General features: G+C 54.1%; 1 protein-coding gene across 2 annotated transcripts in view; it reads right to left on the bottom strand.

Moving 5' to 3' along the window:
• Positions 1 to 18,464, bottom strand: part of LOC134347263 (complement component C7-like) — a 76,568-nt gene that overhangs the window by 38,096 nt on the left and 20,008 nt on the right. For both annotated transcript variants that reach the window (XM_063049637.1, XM_063049638.1), the window contains exons 8-10: positions 18,130 to 18,373; positions 10,967 to 11,080; positions 214 to 380 (exon numbers count right to left, since the gene is read on the bottom strand). In XM_063049637.1, coding sequence (XP_062905707.1) covers positions 214 to 380; positions 10,967 to 11,080; positions 18,130 to 18,373 — 525 coding nt within the window. The remainder of the gene's footprint in view (positions 1 to 213; positions 381 to 10,966; positions 11,081 to 18,129; positions 18,374 to 18,464) is intronic.

The following is an 18,464-nucleotide window of genomic DNA, read 5'->3' as shown; positions in this document are numbered from 1 at the left end:
TATCAGTCAGTGTGTGTGTATATCTGTCAGTCAGTGTGTGTGCGTGTGTATCTGTCGGTCGGGGTGTGTGTGTGTGTCTGTGAGTCAGTGTGTATGTATGTGTACCTGTCGCTCGGTGTGTGTGTACCTGTGTGTGTGTGTGTGTGTGTGTGTGTGTGTGTATGTGTGTGTACACAAACTCTCCGAGCGTCTCTGGACATTGTGGACACTGACCTGCTGTTTGATAATGACAGGGTTGTGACTGACGGACCCGGCCCAGCGCTGGTACACGTCACTGTTGGCCTGAGGATTCCTCATGTCCACACGGCTCAGGGCAGCAATGAAGGCAGCTCGTCCGCCCACCGTGGTGGACAGGCCCTCTGCCTTCCCCGATCCAACGCCTGGGAAAAATCCACAGACAATTACTGTTCACAGTCCTGGGGAGGGAGGGTCACACTGTGAGAGCGGTGTAGAGGGGGGGGTCACACTGGAGGGGTGTAGAGAGGGAGGGTCACACTGGGAGGGTGTAGAGAGGGAGGGACACACTGGAGGGTTGTAGAGAGGGAGGGTCACACTGGAGGGGTGTAGAGAGGGAGGGTCACACTGGAGGGGTGTAGAGAGGGGGTGTCACACTGGAGGGGTGTAGAGAGGGAGGGTCACAATGAGAGGGGTGTAGAGAGGGAGAGTCACACTGGGAGGGGTGTAGAGAGGGCGGGTCACAATGGGAGGGTGTAGGGGGTCACACTGGAGGGGTGTAGAGAGGGCAGGTCACACTGGGAGGGTGTAGGGGGGTCACACTGGAGGGGTGTAGAGAGGGAGGGTCACAATGGGAGGGGTGTAGAGAGGGAGGGTCACACTGGGAGGGGTGTAGAGAGGGCGGGTCACACTGGGAGGGTGTAGGGGGGTCACACTGGAGGGGTGTAGAGAGGGATGGTACAGTGGGAGGGGTGTAGAGAGGGAGGGTCACACTAGGAGGGGTGTAGAGAGGGAAGGTCACACTGGGAGGGGTGTAGAGAGGGAGGGTCATACTGAGAGGGTGTAGAGAGGGGGGTCACACTGGAGGGGTGTAGAGAGGGAAGGTCACACTGGGAGGGGTGTAGAGAGGGAGGGTCATACTGGGAGGTTGTAGAGAGGGGGGTCACACTGGAGGTGTGTAGAGAGGGAGGGTACAGTGGGGGGGTGTAGAGAGGGAGGGTCACACTGGGAGGGGTGTACAGAGGGTGGGTCACACTGGGAGGGTGTAGAGAGGGAGGATCACACTGGGAGGGTGTAGAGAGGGAGGGTCAAAGTGGGAGGGTGTAGAGAGGGTGGGTCACACTGGGAGGGGTGTAGAGAGGGAGGGTCACAGTGGGAGGGGTGTAGAGAGGGAGGGTCACACTGGGAGGGTGTAGAGAGGGAGGGTTACACTGTGGGAGGGTGTAGAGAGGGGGGTCACACTGGAGGGGTGTAGAGAGGGAGGGTCACACTGGGAGGGGTGTAGAGAGGGCGGGTCACACTGGGAGGGTGTAGGGGGGTCACCCTGGAGGGGTGTAGAGAGGGAGGGTACAGTGGGAGGGGTGTAGAGAGGGAGGGTCACACTGGAGGGTTGTAGAGAGGGAGGGTCACACTGGGAGGGTGTAGAGAGGGAGGGTCACACTGGGAGGGTGTAGAGAGGGAGGGTCAAAGTGGGAGGGGTGTAGAGAGGGAGGGTCACACTGGGAGGGTGTAGAGAGGGAGGGTTACACTGTGGGAGGGTGTAGAGAGGGCGGTCACACTGGAGGGGTGTAGAGAGGGAGGGTCACATTGGGAGGGGTGTAGAGAGGGCGGGTCACACTGGGAGGGTGTAGGGGGGTCACCCTGGAGGGGTGTAGAGAGGGAGGGTCATACTGGGAGGGTGTAGAGAGGGGGGTCACACTGGAGGGGTGTAGAGAGGGAGGGTACAGTGGGAGGGGTGTACAGAGGGTGGGTCACACTGGGAGGGTGTAGAGAGGGCGGGTCACACTGTGAGGGGTGCAGAGAGGGAGGGTCACACTGTGAGGGGTGTAGGGAGGTAGAGTCACATTGGGAGGGGTGTAGAGAGGGAGGGTCACACTGGGAGGGGAGTCAAAAGGGAGGGTCACACTGGAGGGGTGTAGAGAGGGAGGGTCACACTGGGAGGGTGTAGTGAGGGAGGGTTACACTGTGGGAGAGTGTAGAGAGGGAGGGTCACACTGGGAGGGTGTAGTGAGGGAGGGTTACACTGTGGGAGGGTGTAGAGAGGGAGGGTTACACTGGGAGGGGTGTAGAGAGGGAGGGTCACACTTGGAGGGTGTAGAGAGGGAGGGTCACACTGGGAGGGTGTAGAGAGGGAGGGTCACACTGTGGGGGGGTGTAGGGAGGGAGGGTCACACCGGGAGGGGTGTAGAGAGGGAGAGTCACACTGTGGGGGGTGTAGGGAGGTAGGGTCACACTGGGAGGGGAGTCAAAAGGGAGGGCCACACTGGAGGGGTGTAGAGAGGGAGGGTCTCACTGGGAGGGTGTAGTGAGGGAGGGTTACACTGTGGGAGGGTGTAGAGAGGGAGGGTTACACTGGGAGGAGTGTAGAGAGGGAGGGTCACACTGGGAGGGGTGTAGAGAGGTCGGGTCACACTGGGAGGGTGTAGAGAGGGAGGGTCACACTGGGAGGGTGTAGAGAGGGAGGGTCACACTGGGAGGGTGTAGAGAGGTCGGGTCACACTGGGAGGGTGTAGAGAGGGAGGGTCACACTGGGACGGGAGTCAAAAGGGAGGGCCACACTAGAGGGGTGTAGAGAGGGAGGGTCACACTGGGATTGTGTAGTGAGGGTGAGGGAGGGTTACACTGTGGGAGGGTGTAGAGAGGGAGGGTTACATTGGGAGGAGTGTAGAGAGGTAGGGTCACACTGGGAGGGTGTAGAGAGGGAGGGTCACACTGTGAGGGGTGTAGAGAGGGAGGGTCACACTGGGAGGGGTGTAGAGAGGGAGGGTCACACTGGGAGGGTGTAGAGAGGGAGGGTCACACTGGGAGGGGTGTAGAGAGGGAGGGTCACACTGGGAGGGGTGTAGAGAGGGCGGGTCACACTGGGAGGGTGTAGGGGGGTCACCCTGGAGGGGTGTAGAGAGGGAGGGTACAGTGGGAGGGGTGTAGAGAGGGAGGGTCACACTGGAGGGTTGTAGAGAGGGAGGGTCACACTGGGAGGGGTGTAGAGAGGGAGGGTCACACTGGAGGGGTGTAGAGAGGGAGGGTCACACTGGGAGGGTGTAGAGAGGGGGTGTCACACTGGGAGGGGTGTAGAGAGGGAGAGTCACACTGGGAGGGGTGTAGAGAGGGAGGGTCACACTGGGAGGGGTGTAGAGAGGGCGGGTCACACTGGGAGGGTGTAGGGGGGTCACACTGGAGGGGTGTAGAGAGGGTCACAATGGGAGGGGTGTAGAGAGGGAGGGTCACACTGGGAGGGGTGTAGAGAGGGGGGGTCACACTGTGAGGGGTGTAGAGAGGGAGGGTCACACTGGGAGGGGTGTAGAGAGGGCGGGTCACACTGGGAGGGTGTAGGGGGGTCACACTGGAGGGGTGTAGAGAGGGTCACAATGGGAGGGGTGTAGAGAGGGAGGGTCACACTGGGAGGGGTGTAGAGAGGGAGGGTCACACTGGGAGGGTGTAGGGGGGTCACACTGGAGGGGTGTAGAGAGGGTCACAATGGGAGGGGTGTAGAGAGGGCGGGTCACACTGTGAGGGGTGTACAGAGGGTGGGTCACACTGTGGGGGGTGTAGGGAGGGAGAGTCACACTGGGAGGGGTGTAGAGAGGGAGGGTCACACTGGGAGGGGTGTAGAGAGGGCGGGTCACACTGGGAGGGTGTAGGGGGGTCACACTGGAGGGGTGTAGAGAGGGTCACAATGGGAGGGGTGTAGAGAGGGAGGGTCACACTGGGAGGGGTGTAGAGAGGGCGGGTCACACTGGGAGGGTGTAGGGGGGTCACACTGGAGGGGTGTAGAGAGGGATGGTACAGTGGGAGGGGTGTAGAGGGAGAGAGGGAGGGTCACACTGAGAGGGTGTAGAGAGGGGGGTCACACTGGAGGGGTGTAGAGAGGGAAGGTCACACTGGGAGGGGTGTAGAGAGGGAGGGGGGGTCACTGGACTCAGTGGGAGGGGTGTAGAGAGGGAGAGGGTGTAGAGAGGGGGGTCACACTGGAGGGGTGTAGAGAGGGAAGGTCACACTGGGAGGGGTGTGAGAGAGAGGGAGGGTCATACTGGGAGGTTGTAGAGAGGGGGGTCACACTGGAGGGGTGTAGAGAGGGAGGGTACAGTGGGAGGGGTGTAGAGAGGGAGGGTCATACTGAGAGGGTGTAGAGAGGGGGGTCACACTGGAGGGGTGTAGAGAGGGAAGGTCACACTGGGAGGGGTGTAGAGAGGGAGGGTCATACTGGGAGGTTGTAGAGAGAGGGGTCACACTGGAGGTGTGTAGAGAGGGAGGGTACAGTGGGGGGGTGTAGAGAGGGAGGGTCACACTGGGAGGGGTGTACAGAGGGTGGGTCACACTGGGAGGGTGTAGAGAGGGAGGGTCACAATGGGAGGGGTGTAGAGAGGGAGGGTCACACTGGGAGGGGTGTAGAGAGGGAGGGTCACACTGGGAGGGGTGTAGGGGGGTCACACTGGAGGGGTGTAGAGAGGGTCACAATGGGAGGGGTGTAGAGAGGGAGGGTCACACTGGGAGGGGTGTAGAGAGGGCGGGTCACACTGGGAGGGTGTAGGGGGGTCACACTGGAGGGGTGTAGAGAGGGAGGGTACAGTGGGAGGGGTGTAGAGAGGGAGGGTCATACTGAGAGGGTGTAGAGAGGGGGGTCACACTGGAGGGGTGTAGAGAGGGAGGGTCACACTGGGAGGGGAGTAAAGAGGGAGGGTCACACTGGGAGGGTGTAGAGAGGGAGGGTCAAAGTGGGAGGGTGTAGAGAGGGCGGGTCACACTGGGAGGGGTGTAGAGAGGGAGGGTCACACTGTGGGGGGTGTAGGGAGGGAGAGTCACACTGGGAGGGGTGTAGAGAGGGAGGGTCACAGTGGGAGGGGTGTAGAGAGGGAGGGTCACACTGGGAGGGTGTAGAGAGGGGGGGTCACACTGGAGGGGTGTAGAGAGGGAGGGTCACAATGGGAGGGGTGTAGAGAGGGAGGGTTACACATGGGAGGGTGTAGAGAGGGAGGGTTACACTGGGAGGAGTGTAGAGAGGGAGGGTCACACTGGGAGGGGTGTAGAGAGGGAAGGTCAGACTGTGGGAGGGTGTAGAGAGGGAGGGTTACACTGGGAGGGTGTAGAGAGGGAGGGTCACACTGGGAGGGGTGTAGAGAGGGAGGGTCACACTGGGAGGGTGTAGAGAGGGAGGGTCACACATGGGAGGGGTGTAGAGAGGGAGGGTCACACTGGGAGGGTGTAGAGAGGTCGGGTCACACTGGGAGGGTGTAGAGAGGGAGGGTCACACTGTGGGGGGTGTAGAGAGGGAGGGTCACACTGGGAGGGGTGTAGAGAGGGAGGGTCACACTGGGAAGGTGTAGTGGGGGAGGGTTACATTGTGGGAGGGTGTAGAGAGGGTGGGTTATACTGGGAGGGTGTAGAGAGGGAGGGTCACACTGGGAGGAGTGTAGAGAGGGAGGGTCACACTGGGAGGGTGTAGAGAGGTCGGGTCACACTGGGAGGGTGTAGAGAGGGAGGGTCACAGTGGGGGGTGTAGGGAGGGACGGTCACACTGGAGGGGTGTAGAGAGGGAGGGTCACACTGGGAGGGTGTAGTGAGGGAGGATTACACTGTGGGAGGGTGTAGAGAGGGAGCGTTACACTGGGAGGGTGTAGAGAGGGAGGGTCACACTGGGAGGGTGTAGAGAGGGAGGGTCACACTGGGAGGGTGTAGAGAGTGAGGGTCACACTGGGAGGGGTGTAGAGAGGGAGGGTCACACTGGGAGGGTGTAGAGAGTGAGGGTCACACTGGAGGGGTGTAGAGAGGGAAGGTTACACTGGGAAGTTGTAGAGGGTGAGTGTCACGCTGTGAGGATTGGTACCACACAACCCACCGCTCTGTATAAATAAAATGTCTCTACTTCCCTCCAATCACTTTATAATTATGCCACTCTGGGAAAAAGTCTCTGGCTGTCTAATCTCTCTATGCCTTTTACCATCAAGTCACCTCTCATCCTCCTTCATTCCAAGAGAAAAGCCCTAACTCACTCACTCTGTTCTCAAAAAGCATGCTCTCTAATCCTGGCAAATCTCCTCTGCACCCTCTCAAAAGCTTCCACATCCTTCCTTTCATGAGGCGGCCAGAACTGAACACAATGAGATGTGAGATCATTGGTTGTGGGAACATCTCAACAGAATGAGTGTATCTATTCTCTTGTGTTCAAGAGCCTGATGGTTGGGAGGTAGTAACTGTACCTGAACCTGGTGGTGTGAGTCCTGAGGCTCCTGTACCTTCTACCTGAAGGCAGCAACAAGTATGGTGTGGTCTAACCAAGGTTTTACAGAGCTGCAACATTACCTCACGTCTCTTGAACTCAGTCTCCTGACTAATGAAGGCAAACACATCATTAGGCTTCTTAATAACCCTGTCAACTTTGTGGGATCTATGAACACGGACATCATGATCTCTCTGCCTCCACACTGCTAAGAATTCTGTCGTTAACCCTGCGTCACAGAGCAGGCAAGTAGAAATTAGAGTTCCCCTAGGCAGGGCGGAATTGAGAAGTAGGATTAAAAAAGGAATAGAGAAGTGGCAGGAGGATTGGAAAATTAACAGGAGAATTAAGGGGCAGGCATTATTTTTCTAGTCACCCACTAGTTAAAAAGGTCTCAGACTGTTACCTTTTAAGTTGTAGAGATATGGTGAAATTTACAAGACATAGGTTGGGGAATTGTGGGCTAAACTATTATTTAAAGATAATAGGAAAACATCCAACTGGATTATGTGACTGTGGTAGTCCAGAGACAGTCCAGCATGTTTTGCTGAGCTGTAATCCATACAAAATTGAAAGAAGCATGTTGTTGGAAAGATTAAAAGAGATGTGAGAGTGGATATTGGGCTACTGGAAAATAATGCTGGAGAGTTAGTAGTGGGGGACAATGAAATGGTGGATGAATTGAATAACTGTTTTGCATCAGTCTTCACTGCGAAAGACACTAACAGTATGGTGGAAGTTCCGGGTATCCGGGGTCATGGGTTGTGTGAAGTTGCCATAACTAGCGAGTAGGTTCTTGGGAAACTAAGAGGTCTGAAGGTAGATAGGTCACCCGGAGCCGATGATGTACACTCCAGGGTTCTAAAAGAGGTGGCTGAAGAGTTTGTGGAGGCATTAGTAATTATCGTTCAAGAACCTTTGGATTCTGTAATGGTTCCTGAAGACAGGAACATTGCAAATGTTACTCCATTCTTCAAGAAGGGAGAGAGGCAGAAGAAAGGAAACTATTGGCCAGTTAGTCTAATCTCACTGGTTCCGTGGTTGGGAAGATGTTGGAGTCAATCATTGAGGATGAGGTCTCTGAAATTCAGAAGAATGAGGGGTAACCTCATTGAATCCTATCGAATGATGAAAGGCCTTGACAGAGTGGATGTGTAGAAGATGTTTCTTATGGTGGAGGACACAGCCTGAAACTACAGGAGTCTCCTTTTAGAACATAGATGAGGAGGAATTTCTTTAGCCAGAGAGTGGTGAACCTGTGGAAATTTTGCCACAGGCTTGTCATTTGAAGAGCGTCTGATGGCTCTGGGCCTGTATTCACTAGAGTTCAGAAGAATGGCAAAAGGCCTTGACGGGGTGGATGTTTCCCATGGTGGGAGAGTCTACGAACAGAGGACACAGTCTCAGAATAGAGGGACGTTCTTTTAGAATGGAAATGAGGGGGAATTTCTTTAGCCAGAGAGTGGTAAGTCTGTGGAATTCTTAACCACAGGCAGCTATAGAGGTCAAGCCTTCATGTATTTTTAAAGTAGAGGTTGATAGATTCTTGCTTGGTCAGGGCATGAAGGGATATGGGGAGAAGGCAGGAGATTGGATAGAGGGGGTGGGGTGTTAACTACAACAGTTGATCAGATGAACTGTCTGGAGAAATAAACTTTTAAGATGGTGCGGTTTTTGTTTTAATAGCCCTGTAGAACTTTCCAGAAGGGAGCTTTTGGAAGAGGCAGTTTGCAGGGTGCGTTGTGTCCACAATGACTTTTCCTGTCTTTTCCTTGTCCTGGACACATACAAGTCCGGCAGTGATGGTAAACTGCAGCCGATGATCTTTTCTTCTGACCTAACAGTTCACTATAGTCTTTATATTGTGAGAGGATTTACTGTTTACCTGTGCTATACACTACACGCATTTTGAATTATATTGTGGTAAGCATTCGGTCCACGATGCCAGACGAGAACACCTTGTTTATCTCAACTGACGTTTTTATTGCGACAAGTATAAAAACCTGACAGGGCACTAGGACCCAGGGAAATACCCTATACCCTTCCCCCCAGTCACATATAGATAGGGGAGGGGATTATTACACACGCCGGTTACAGTCAGGGTGCTTACAAATACACATGACTGTATAACCCGAGCTAAATTGTAACAATAAATGAACTTCAACATCCCACCATAATCCCACAATAGCATTTTAAAACAAGAACAGTAAGTAAGTGGGCACGTGGCCAAGTGGTTAAGGCATTGGACTAGCGACCTGAAGGTCATGAGCTCGAGCCCCAGCCGAGGCAACGTGTTGTGTCCTTGAGCAAGGCACTTAATCACATATTGCCCTGCGACAACACTGGTGCCAAGCTGGGTCCTAATGCCCTTCTCTTGGACAACATCGGTGTCATGGAGAGGGGAGACTTGCAGCATGGGCAACTGCTGGTCTTCCATACAACCTTGCCCAGGCCTGCACCCTGGAGAGTGAAGACTTTCCAGGCACAGATCCGCGGTCTCGCAAGACTAACAGATGCCTTTAATTTAAGTAACGCTGGCCACTTGGAATGCTAGGGTGGGGCTGTCGACCCCACCTCCCCGCCCCCAGAGAGCCACAATATTTATTAACTTATTAATGGTAATACTTTGTTTCATATGTATTGTGGGTGCACTGTGGTCTGGAGGATTGTGTTTCGTTTGTTTGTTTGTACAGTTATATTGCAATAAACTTGAACTTGAGCAGTTCACCAAATCAGAAGGTAATGGATATGATGTGATGTGAGGAGATCAGACAGTAATGGATATGATGTGATGTGAGGAGATCAGACAGTAATGGATATGATGTGATGTGAGAAGATCAGACAGTAATGGATATGATATGTGAGAAGATCAGCCAGTAATGGATATGATGTGATGTGAGAAGATCAGAAGGTAATGGATATGATGTGAGAAGATCAGAAGGTAATGGATATGATGTGAGAAGATCAGACAGTAATGGATATGATGTGATGTGAGGAGATCAGACAGTAATGGATATGATGTGATGTGAGGAGATCAGACAGTAATGGATATGATGTGATGTGAGGAGATCAGACAGTAATGGATATGATGTGATGTGAGGAGATCAGACAGTAATGGATATGATATGATGTGAGAAGATCAGACAGTAATGGATATGATGTGAGGAGATCAGACAGTAATGGATATGATGTGATGTGAGGAGATCAGACAGTAATGGATATGATGTGATGTGAGGAGATCAGACAGTAATGGATATGATGTGATGTGAGAAGATCAGACAGTAATGGATATGATGTGATGTGAGAAGATCAGACAGTAATGGATATGATGTGATGTGAGAAGATGGCCATGGGGACAGGTCAAGCCCAGACTCTGTCCTCCAACAGTCTGTGCCCTGATAAGGATGGTCAGCCAAGGGATCTTGAGGCTGAATACCCTTCATTTTCCAGTCTTCTTTACTGTCTACCTGCAGTGCACCTCTCTTCACCTGCCTATCACCTCTGGTTCCCCTCCTCCTTCCCTTTGTCCCATGCTCCACTGTTCTCTCCTATCAGATTTCCTTCTTTTTCAGCCATTTACCCCCTTCCACCTATCACCTCCCAGCTCCTTACTTCATCCCCCTCCCCTCCTCGGTTGGTCTCACCTATCACCTGCCAGCTTGACCTCCTTCCCGTCCCCTCACCCTACTCTGGCTTCTTCCCCCTCCCTTTCTGGTTCAGGGAGGGGAGGGGCTTGCAGAGGAATGAGCTATAAGCAGAGGCTGGGACTATCAGGGAGAATACTACGGTGGGCGTGGTTTAGATGGGCTGAATGGCCTGTTTCTGTGCTATTGCACTCTACAACCCGAACCGCAGATTGGAGGAAGACCCACCCAAGAAGAGAAGCGGATCACAAAGCGAGTGAACTGTGGATGTCAGAAACCCATGGTATTGAATACAGGAGTTGGAACGTTATGCTGAAGTTGGAGTAGACATGGGTGAGACCTAATTTGCAGTAGTGTGTGCAGTTTTAGTCACCAGCACACCGGAAAGATATCAACCAGTTTGAAAGAGTGCAGAGAAACGGATGTGTCCTGAGTTATCGGGAAAGGTTGAATAGGTTAGGACTGTACTCCCTGAAGCGTAGAAGATTGTGGGGAGATTTGATAGAGCATTACAAAATTATACGGGGTATAGATAGGGTAAATGCAAGCAGGCTTTTTCCACTCAGATTGGGTGAGACGAGAACTAGAGGTCTTGGGTTAAAGGTGAAAGGTGAACTGTCTAAGGGGAACCTTTTCACTCAGAGGGAGGTGAGAGTGTGGATCTAGCTGCCAGAGGAAGTGTGGATGTGGGTTTGATTTCAACATTTAAGAGAAGTACATGGATGGAGGGGTATGGGCAGCTGTGGTCCACGTGCAGGTCGATGGGACGAGGCATAAGACCAGACGAGCATGGATCAGATGGGCTGAATGACCTGTTTCTGTGGCCCTGTGGAGATGAAGGGAAAGCTGGTTTCTTCAGTGACAGTGATCAGCCCCGGGGGGCGTCTGTCACCGTGGGCAGGCAGGTACTTGCAGGCGGGGTGGCCCTTACCTAAGGCAGTCTGCAGAGCGTTCTGGTATTCTCTGCACTTCCCGCTGCTGTACTTGATGATGAACAGGTTGACGGAGGTCTGTGAGCATTTCTTCATATCCTCCTTCGTGATCCCTGCGGAAGAAAGGCTACTTTGTGAGCCACAGCAGATCCATCCAATCGTACAAGTGAGGGTGGGAGAGCCCTCGAGACCCACACCTCTGCCAACATGAGGGCTCACCTCTGCCAACATGAGACACACACCTCTTCCAACGTGAGACACACACCTCCGCCAACGTGAGACACACCTCTGCCAACATGAGACACACACCTCTTCCAACGTGAGACACACACCTCTGCCAACGTGAGACACACACCTCTGCCAACATGAGACCCCACCTCTGCCAACGTGAGGGCTCACTTCTGCCAACATGAGACTCGCACCTCTGCCAACGTGAGACCCACACCTCTGCCAACATGAGGGCTCACCTCTGCCAACGTGAGACCCCACCTCTGCCAACATGAGACACACACCTCCGCCAACATGAGACCCCACCTCTGCCAACGTGAGGGCTCACTTCTGCCAACGTGAGGGCTCACTTCTGCCAACATGAGACTCGCACCTCTGCCAACATGAGACCCCACCTCTGCCAACGTGAGGGCTCACTTCTGCCAACATGAGACACACACCTCTGCCAACATGAGACCCCACCTCTGCCAACATGGGGGCTCACCTCTCCGAAAACCCACAGACGACGGTTCTATTCTTTTTTTATTACAAAACTATAATGTTTATTTACAACACAAATACACAAGGTAAGACATTCAATATTTTCAGTGAATATACTCAAATTAAAATATGATTACTACCGTCTATAAAACCGTGTACACCGTGGGGAAATCTCCCAATGTGCCCGCTGCGACCACTTGCTTCCTCTCCAAGGACAGCCAGGCACGGAGGTATCCTCGAGAAAGGGGCAGGCAGTCAGCCCGAGCAGCACCCTCTGCCTTCCACCGCCTGGACCCGTGAATGGCCACCAGGAGATCCTCCTCATGACCCACCCCCTTCCAAACTGGGTGCCTGTAGACGGGGAGCGCGGGACTGAAATGCAACCGGAACCTCAGGAGCTGCCCCTTCAGATACTCACAGGGGCTGCAACCTCTCACACTCCATATGGGCGTAGTACACCAACTCCTCCTGGCCACAGAACGGACAGGTGGACGGGGTGTCAGTCAACCTGTTGTACGGTACTGCTCGGTGCATCACCTTCCACCCAGGCCCCCAAGGTACATGGGAAGGACCCCTGCATAAAGAAACTTCCACTGGGGGCCTCCTCCACTGCCAGGTGGTAACACGGAATGCCAAGGTGAGTCCGGTCGGCAGACAAAGGCGAGGAAGTGGAAGGCGTGCAGGAGCAGACCGTACAAGAAACACTTCGGAGTGTCACGGACTGGCTGCCCTCCAAGTCGCAAGTCTCGGGACCGCAGCAGAGACCCACCGCCTCCTATTGCCCCAGAAGGTGCCCGCCAGCCTCTTCCGGTCCTGGACAAAAGAAGTGGGCGGGACTAAAGTAATCAGCCGGTACCATGTCAAGTGGGCAACCAGCTGATTGATCAATAAAGCACCCCACCCCAACCCCCCCGGTACGAGATCACGTGGAGGAGGCCTGCCCAGTGTCCCAGCTAGGCAGAGATCTTTGTCTCCATCTCCCGCCAGTTTGTCGGCCAGGCCTCCTCTGTCGAGCTCAGGTAGACCCCCAAGTAGAGGGGGTGCGTGCTGCTTCTCGCAAATGGCCTAAACCCCTCTGGTAGGGAGTCCACCTGCCACTGATCCGCCATGAGGCCTGTGCTCTCCTCGCAGAGGACACGGCCGAGAAGATCTGCTGGCAGTCCTGCACCCTCTGGAAGTCAGCCGGGTCGGTGACCATGAGGAGAATGTCATTGGCATAAACCAAAAGGATGACCTTCATGCAGACGGAGTACAGCTGCCCCGACATGGGGTACCCCTGGCGCAACCCCTCCCAAAGCACAAGGGTGCTGTCACGGACCCATTAATCTTAACAAGGCACTCCCCAGCAGTGTACAACAGTCAAACTAAGCCCGAATACTTGCAGAGTCCCAAAAAGGTACTCGTGGTCCAGCCTATCAAATAAAAACACAAGAAATAGGAGCAGGAGTCGGCCATCTGGCCCATCGAGCCTTCCCTGCCATTCAATAAGATCATGGCTGATCTGACCGTGGACTCATCTCCACCTACCTGCCTTTTCCCCATAACCCTTAATTCCCCGATTATGTAAAAATCAATCCAACGCTGTCTTAAATATATTCACTGAGGTAGCTTCCACTGATTCATTGGGCAGAGAAATTCCACAGATGCACCAATCGCCGGGAAAAGCAGTTCCTCCTCACCTCTGTCCTAAATCTACTCCCCCGAATCTTGAGGTTATGTCCCCTAGTTCTAGTCTCACCCACCAGTGGGAACTTTCCTGCCTCTATCGTACCTATCCCTTTCATAATTTTATATGCTTCTATGAGATCTCCTCTCATTCTTCTGAATTCCAGCGAGTTCAGTCCCAGGTGACCCAATCTCCCCCTCATCTCTGGAATCAACCTGGTGAACCTCCTCTGCACTGCCTCCAAAATCAGTATATCTTTCCTCAAATAAGGAGACCAGACCTGCACACAGTACTCCAGGTGTGGTCTCACCAGTACCCTGTACAGTTGCAGTATAACCTCCCCGCTGTTAAATTCAATCCCTCCAGCAATGAAGGCCAACATCCCATTTGCCTGCAGCTCCTGCAAACCAACCTTTTGTGATTCGTGCACAAGCACTCCCAAGTCCCTCAGCACAACAGCACGTTGCAATTTTTTACTATTTAAATAATAATCTGCTCTTCCATTTTTCCTTCCAAAGTGGGTGACCTTGCATTTACCAACATTGTACTCCATCTGCCAGACCCTTGCCCACTCATGTAACCTCTCTATATCTCTCTGCAGAATCTCCATATTTTCTGTGCAATTTTCTTTCTCTTGGGCAAGGGAGAGAAAAATAACTGACAGACCAGCCTCTCGGCACAAGTAGGTGAAATCCTGGCCAAAGTGAATATTGTCCTGGATTGAACGCCCTGGGACCGTGTAGGATTGATCAGGGTGGACTACATCAGCTCGCACGGAGCCCAGACCATTGGCCATCGCCTCCGTGCTAGCTGAAGTAATCCACCCCGATCAGTACCCAATGTGAATCTTGCACTCCGCGCAGAGGAGGGATACTGGGTGTCAATTCTGTAGTCTACGGAGATCTTCCTTCTTTGGCAGCAGGACCATGACTGCTCTGCGCCAAGAGAGGGGCATCTCACCCTTCACCATGCTCTCCCCCAATACCCCTGCATGATCAGCCCCCAGGATGTCCCAGAAGGCCTGGAGAAACTCCATGGATAACCCATCTGGTCCCGGGGACTTGCCTCTCTGTAGCTGGTGGAGTGCACTGGTCACCGAGGGCTGACACTCAGCAAGTCCTCCCACAGAGCCCTGCGTGCATCCTCACTGCACGGGTCCGGCTAGAATTGACCCTCAGAAAAGGAATGGACGTCCGCCATAATTCTCATCCTCTGCCACTAGCTGCCTGCGGACACCCCTCCCCGAAGAGCGAGGTGTGGTCCAGATCCTGCATAAGACCATAAGATATAGGAGCAGAAGTAGGCCATTCGGCCCATTGAGTCTGCTCCGCCATTCAATCATGGGCTGATCCAATTCTTCCAGTCATCCCCACTCCCTTGCCTTCTCCCCATACCCTTTGATGCCCTGGCTAATCAAGAACCTTATCTATCTCTGCCTTAAATGCACCCAGTGACTTGGTCTCCACAGCCACTCATGGCAACAATTTCCACAGATTTACCACCCTCTGACTAAAGTAATTTCTCTGCAAATCTGTTCTGAATGGACGTCCATCAATCCTGAAGTCATGCCCTCTTGTCCTGGACTCCCCTGCCATGGGAACCTGCCCCCACGACCTCACGTAAGCGCCTCGGGACCGCTCAAGCTGCAGGTACCTCGGCGTTTCCTCCCTCCACTGGCACTCATCCCAAAGTAGCTGGATCCCAGCTGGGTCTCCAGGTCGACCAGCTCTTTCTCGAGATGATCGATCCCGGACATCCGCCGCATGGTCGAGCCGTGTGCATATTCCTGGCAGAATGTGAGCCTTGCCCGCATCCCACCAGAGCCACACTCCCCCGCTCCTCCTGCCAGGACTCCAGAACAGCTGGAACGAATCCCAGAGCGGCTGTCCATATAACCATATAACAATTACAGCACGGAAACAGACCATCTCAGCCCTTCTAGTCCGTGCCGAACTCTTACTCTCACCTAGTCCCACCGACCTGCACTCAACACATAACCCTCCATTCCTTTCCTGTCCATATACCTATCCAATTTTTTTTTTAAATGACAAGATCAAACCTGCCTCTATCACTTCTGCTGGAAGCTCGTTCCACACAGCTACCATTCTCTGAGTAAAGAAGTTCCCCCTCATGTTACCCCTAAACTTTTGCCCTTTAACTCTCAACTCATGTCCTCTTGTTTGAATTTCCCCCACTCTCAATGGAAAAAGCCTATCCACGTCAACTCTATCTATCCCCCTCAAAATTTTAAATACCTCTATCAAGTCCCCCCTCAACCTTCTACGCTCCAAAGAATAAAGACCCAACTTGTTCAACCTTTCTGTGTAACTTAGGTGCTGAAATCCAGGTAACATTCTAGTAAATCTCCTCTGTACTCTCTCGATTTTGTTGACATCTTTCCTATAATTCGGTGACCAGAACTGTACACAATACTCCAAACTTAGCCTTACCAATGTCTTGTACAATTTTAACATTACATCCCAACTGCTATACTGAATGCTCTGATTTATAAAGGCCAGCAAACCAAAAGCTTTCTTCACCACCCTATCCACATGAGATTCCACCTTCAGGGAACTATGCACCATTATTCCTAGATCCCTCTGTTCTACTGCATTCCTCAATGCCCTACCATTTACTATGTATGTCCTATTTTGATTAGTCCTACAGAAATGTATCACCTCACATTTATCAGCATTAAACTCCATCTGCCATCTTTCAGCCCACTCTTCTAACTGGCCTAAATCTCTCTGCAAGCTTTGAAAACCTACTTCATTATCCACAATTCCACCTATCTTAGTATCATCTGCATACTTACTCATCCAAGTTACCACCCCATCATCCTGCAGCCGGTTGTTGAGATACCAGTACGCGGATCCCACCCGTGCGGGCAGTGCATTCAGCTCTGCCACACCAGGTGGTGGTCCGAGCAGGCAACCGGCCGCATGGGGGCGGCCGACACCCGGGAGATAGAGAGTTGGTTGATCCACGAACTTCCATCCTCTCTGCAGCTCCTTAGGAAAGCAGAGGTCAAGGTGAAGACTCCGCCAGACATTGACCAAGCCAGTGAGACCGCCTGCTCCCGGGGCAGCCGCCCCGATGCTCAGCCAGCCTGAGGGCCGGTGAGATCCCTTTCCTCGAGGGTACAGTTAAAATCACGCCCCCCCCCCATGGTTACACACTCGCTCTGATCTATCGACCACAGCAAAGAAGACTCCTCTCAGTACCAGGCGCAGCTCAGGGGCATACGCATTGACAAAGTGCATTGGTACGCCGTCCTGACGCACGGCGAGGTGAAGCAGACAGCCTAGCACAAGTTGCAAAACCTGCAAAGTCCCAGGCTGGAAAAAGGGGGCCAACAAGATGGCCATGCCGTTGGAAGTGGAGCTGAGGTGACTTATGTGGACCCCCCACCCCCACCATTCTAGGGGCCGGGTGGATTCGTCTCAGGGAACGGTGCGCATTTCCTATATGAAGCTCACCGCCTATCCCCCATCCCGGCAGACAGAGAGATGAAGGAATCTGTGGAGAGCTCCTCCTACTACCATTGATGTTAAGGGTCGCCACATTGAACTTCATGATGCTTCATTGAAACCCCTCACCAGAGTCCCTGGAAGGAGGAGGGGAGCTCTCCTTCGAGGCCTCTCGTCTTCTCCAGGGATTCCAGGAGTCTCTTAAACTGGTGCCTCTCGTTACGGGTCGCCTACGATACCCTCTCCTCCCAGATCGACTGGACGACTTCTCCCAGACCTGACCAGCGATCAGTGGCCAACTGGGCCAGTAATCCCTCACAAATTGTCGGGTCTCCTCCACAGAGAAGGGCTGTGACTCGGTGCTGGGGTCGAGGAAGTCTGTCCCCTCAGCTTCAGAAGAGTTCTCCTCTTCCTCCTCGCCGCATTGACTGCCCTCGTCACCCTCCAAGCAGTCATTGTCTGTACCGGGCGTGACCATCTCACTCCTCACCATGGCCCTAACAGGAGACCCAACCACAGGCTCTAACATCCCCAGGACCAGTGAAAGAGGGAGGCCCTGTCGCCGCTGGATCCAGAACCCAGAGCCAGTATATGAGCTTGCTGGGCCGTGCCCATCTCCACACCCTTGTCACCCTCCCTGGGAAACAGCACTGGGAGAGGCCCCAACCTCCTCAACCCTTGGACGCACTCCAGCAGCCGGGTGGCTGCACGGGACGGTGATCCAGGATTCCCCTCGTAGACAAGTCCCTCCTCGGCAGGGCATGGCCTCAATTGAGGCAACCATCTGGGACCAATCCCACAGGTGACCCTGTTCTACAGGGCTTAGCCTCACCCAGGGGAATATGCGCTCTGAGTTGGCAGCCTCCCCACCACTCCTCCACTGTGGTGCCTCTCACCAGCCCAGGGGACGAGCGTTCAGGAGATGCCACCCCACAAAGAGGTCCCTGTACAACAGAGCTATCCTCCAGCTCTGAGGGGACATACTCTGCAGCTACAGCCTTTCCTGGGGGTAAATCCTCCTCCCCCTCCTCTTGTGGCCCCTGATCTCTGTTTCAGGCCACAGATATGCTGAGGCACGCTGATCTCCTCCACAGAGGCGTCCTCAGCCTCGGCACTACCTCCCCTCTCCGAACTTCCCCCGGCTCTTGCTGGATTTCAGGAGCCACGGGACCAGCCGAGAGGTGGGGGAAAGGGGGGAAGGGGGGAAGGGAGCGGAGAGAAGGTCAGAAGGGAGGTGTGGGGGATGAAGGGCGAGGTGAGGGCTGAGGGTCGGAATCTGGGGAAGGTGAGGTAGAGGGGCGGGTATCACGGTCCCCACCTGATTTGCTGAGTCGATCCTTGTCAACGAGGAAGAGCAGCCGGTAGCGGCCGCCGAGGCTGCCGCGCCGCAGGTAGTGGCTGCCGTAGAGCTCGATGAGGCGGCGGTAGGCGTTCCGCTCGTAGACGGCGGGCAGCTGCAGCAGCTCACGGTGGAAAGCGCTTGGTAAAGGCAGCTGGTCCGGCCTCTCGTTGCTGAACTGTGCCACCTCCACCTCGTTCTCCACGTTCAGGTACAACTGCTCCTGCGGGTGGTGAGGGAGAGGGTGACTGTGACCGGCGGTCCCTTCTCCAGCTCAGCCCACCCCTCCCTCCATTTCCCCACCCACATCCCTT

The sequence above is a fragment of the Mobula hypostoma genome, chromosome 5 (genome assembly GCF_963921235.1).
Source record: "Mobula hypostoma chromosome 5, sMobHyp1.1, whole genome shotgun sequence".
Taxonomy (NCBI): Eukaryota; Metazoa; Chordata; class Chondrichthyes; order Myliobatiformes; family Myliobatidae; genus Mobula; species Mobula hypostoma.
This window is presented reverse-complemented; position numbering and strand designations above follow the sequence as displayed.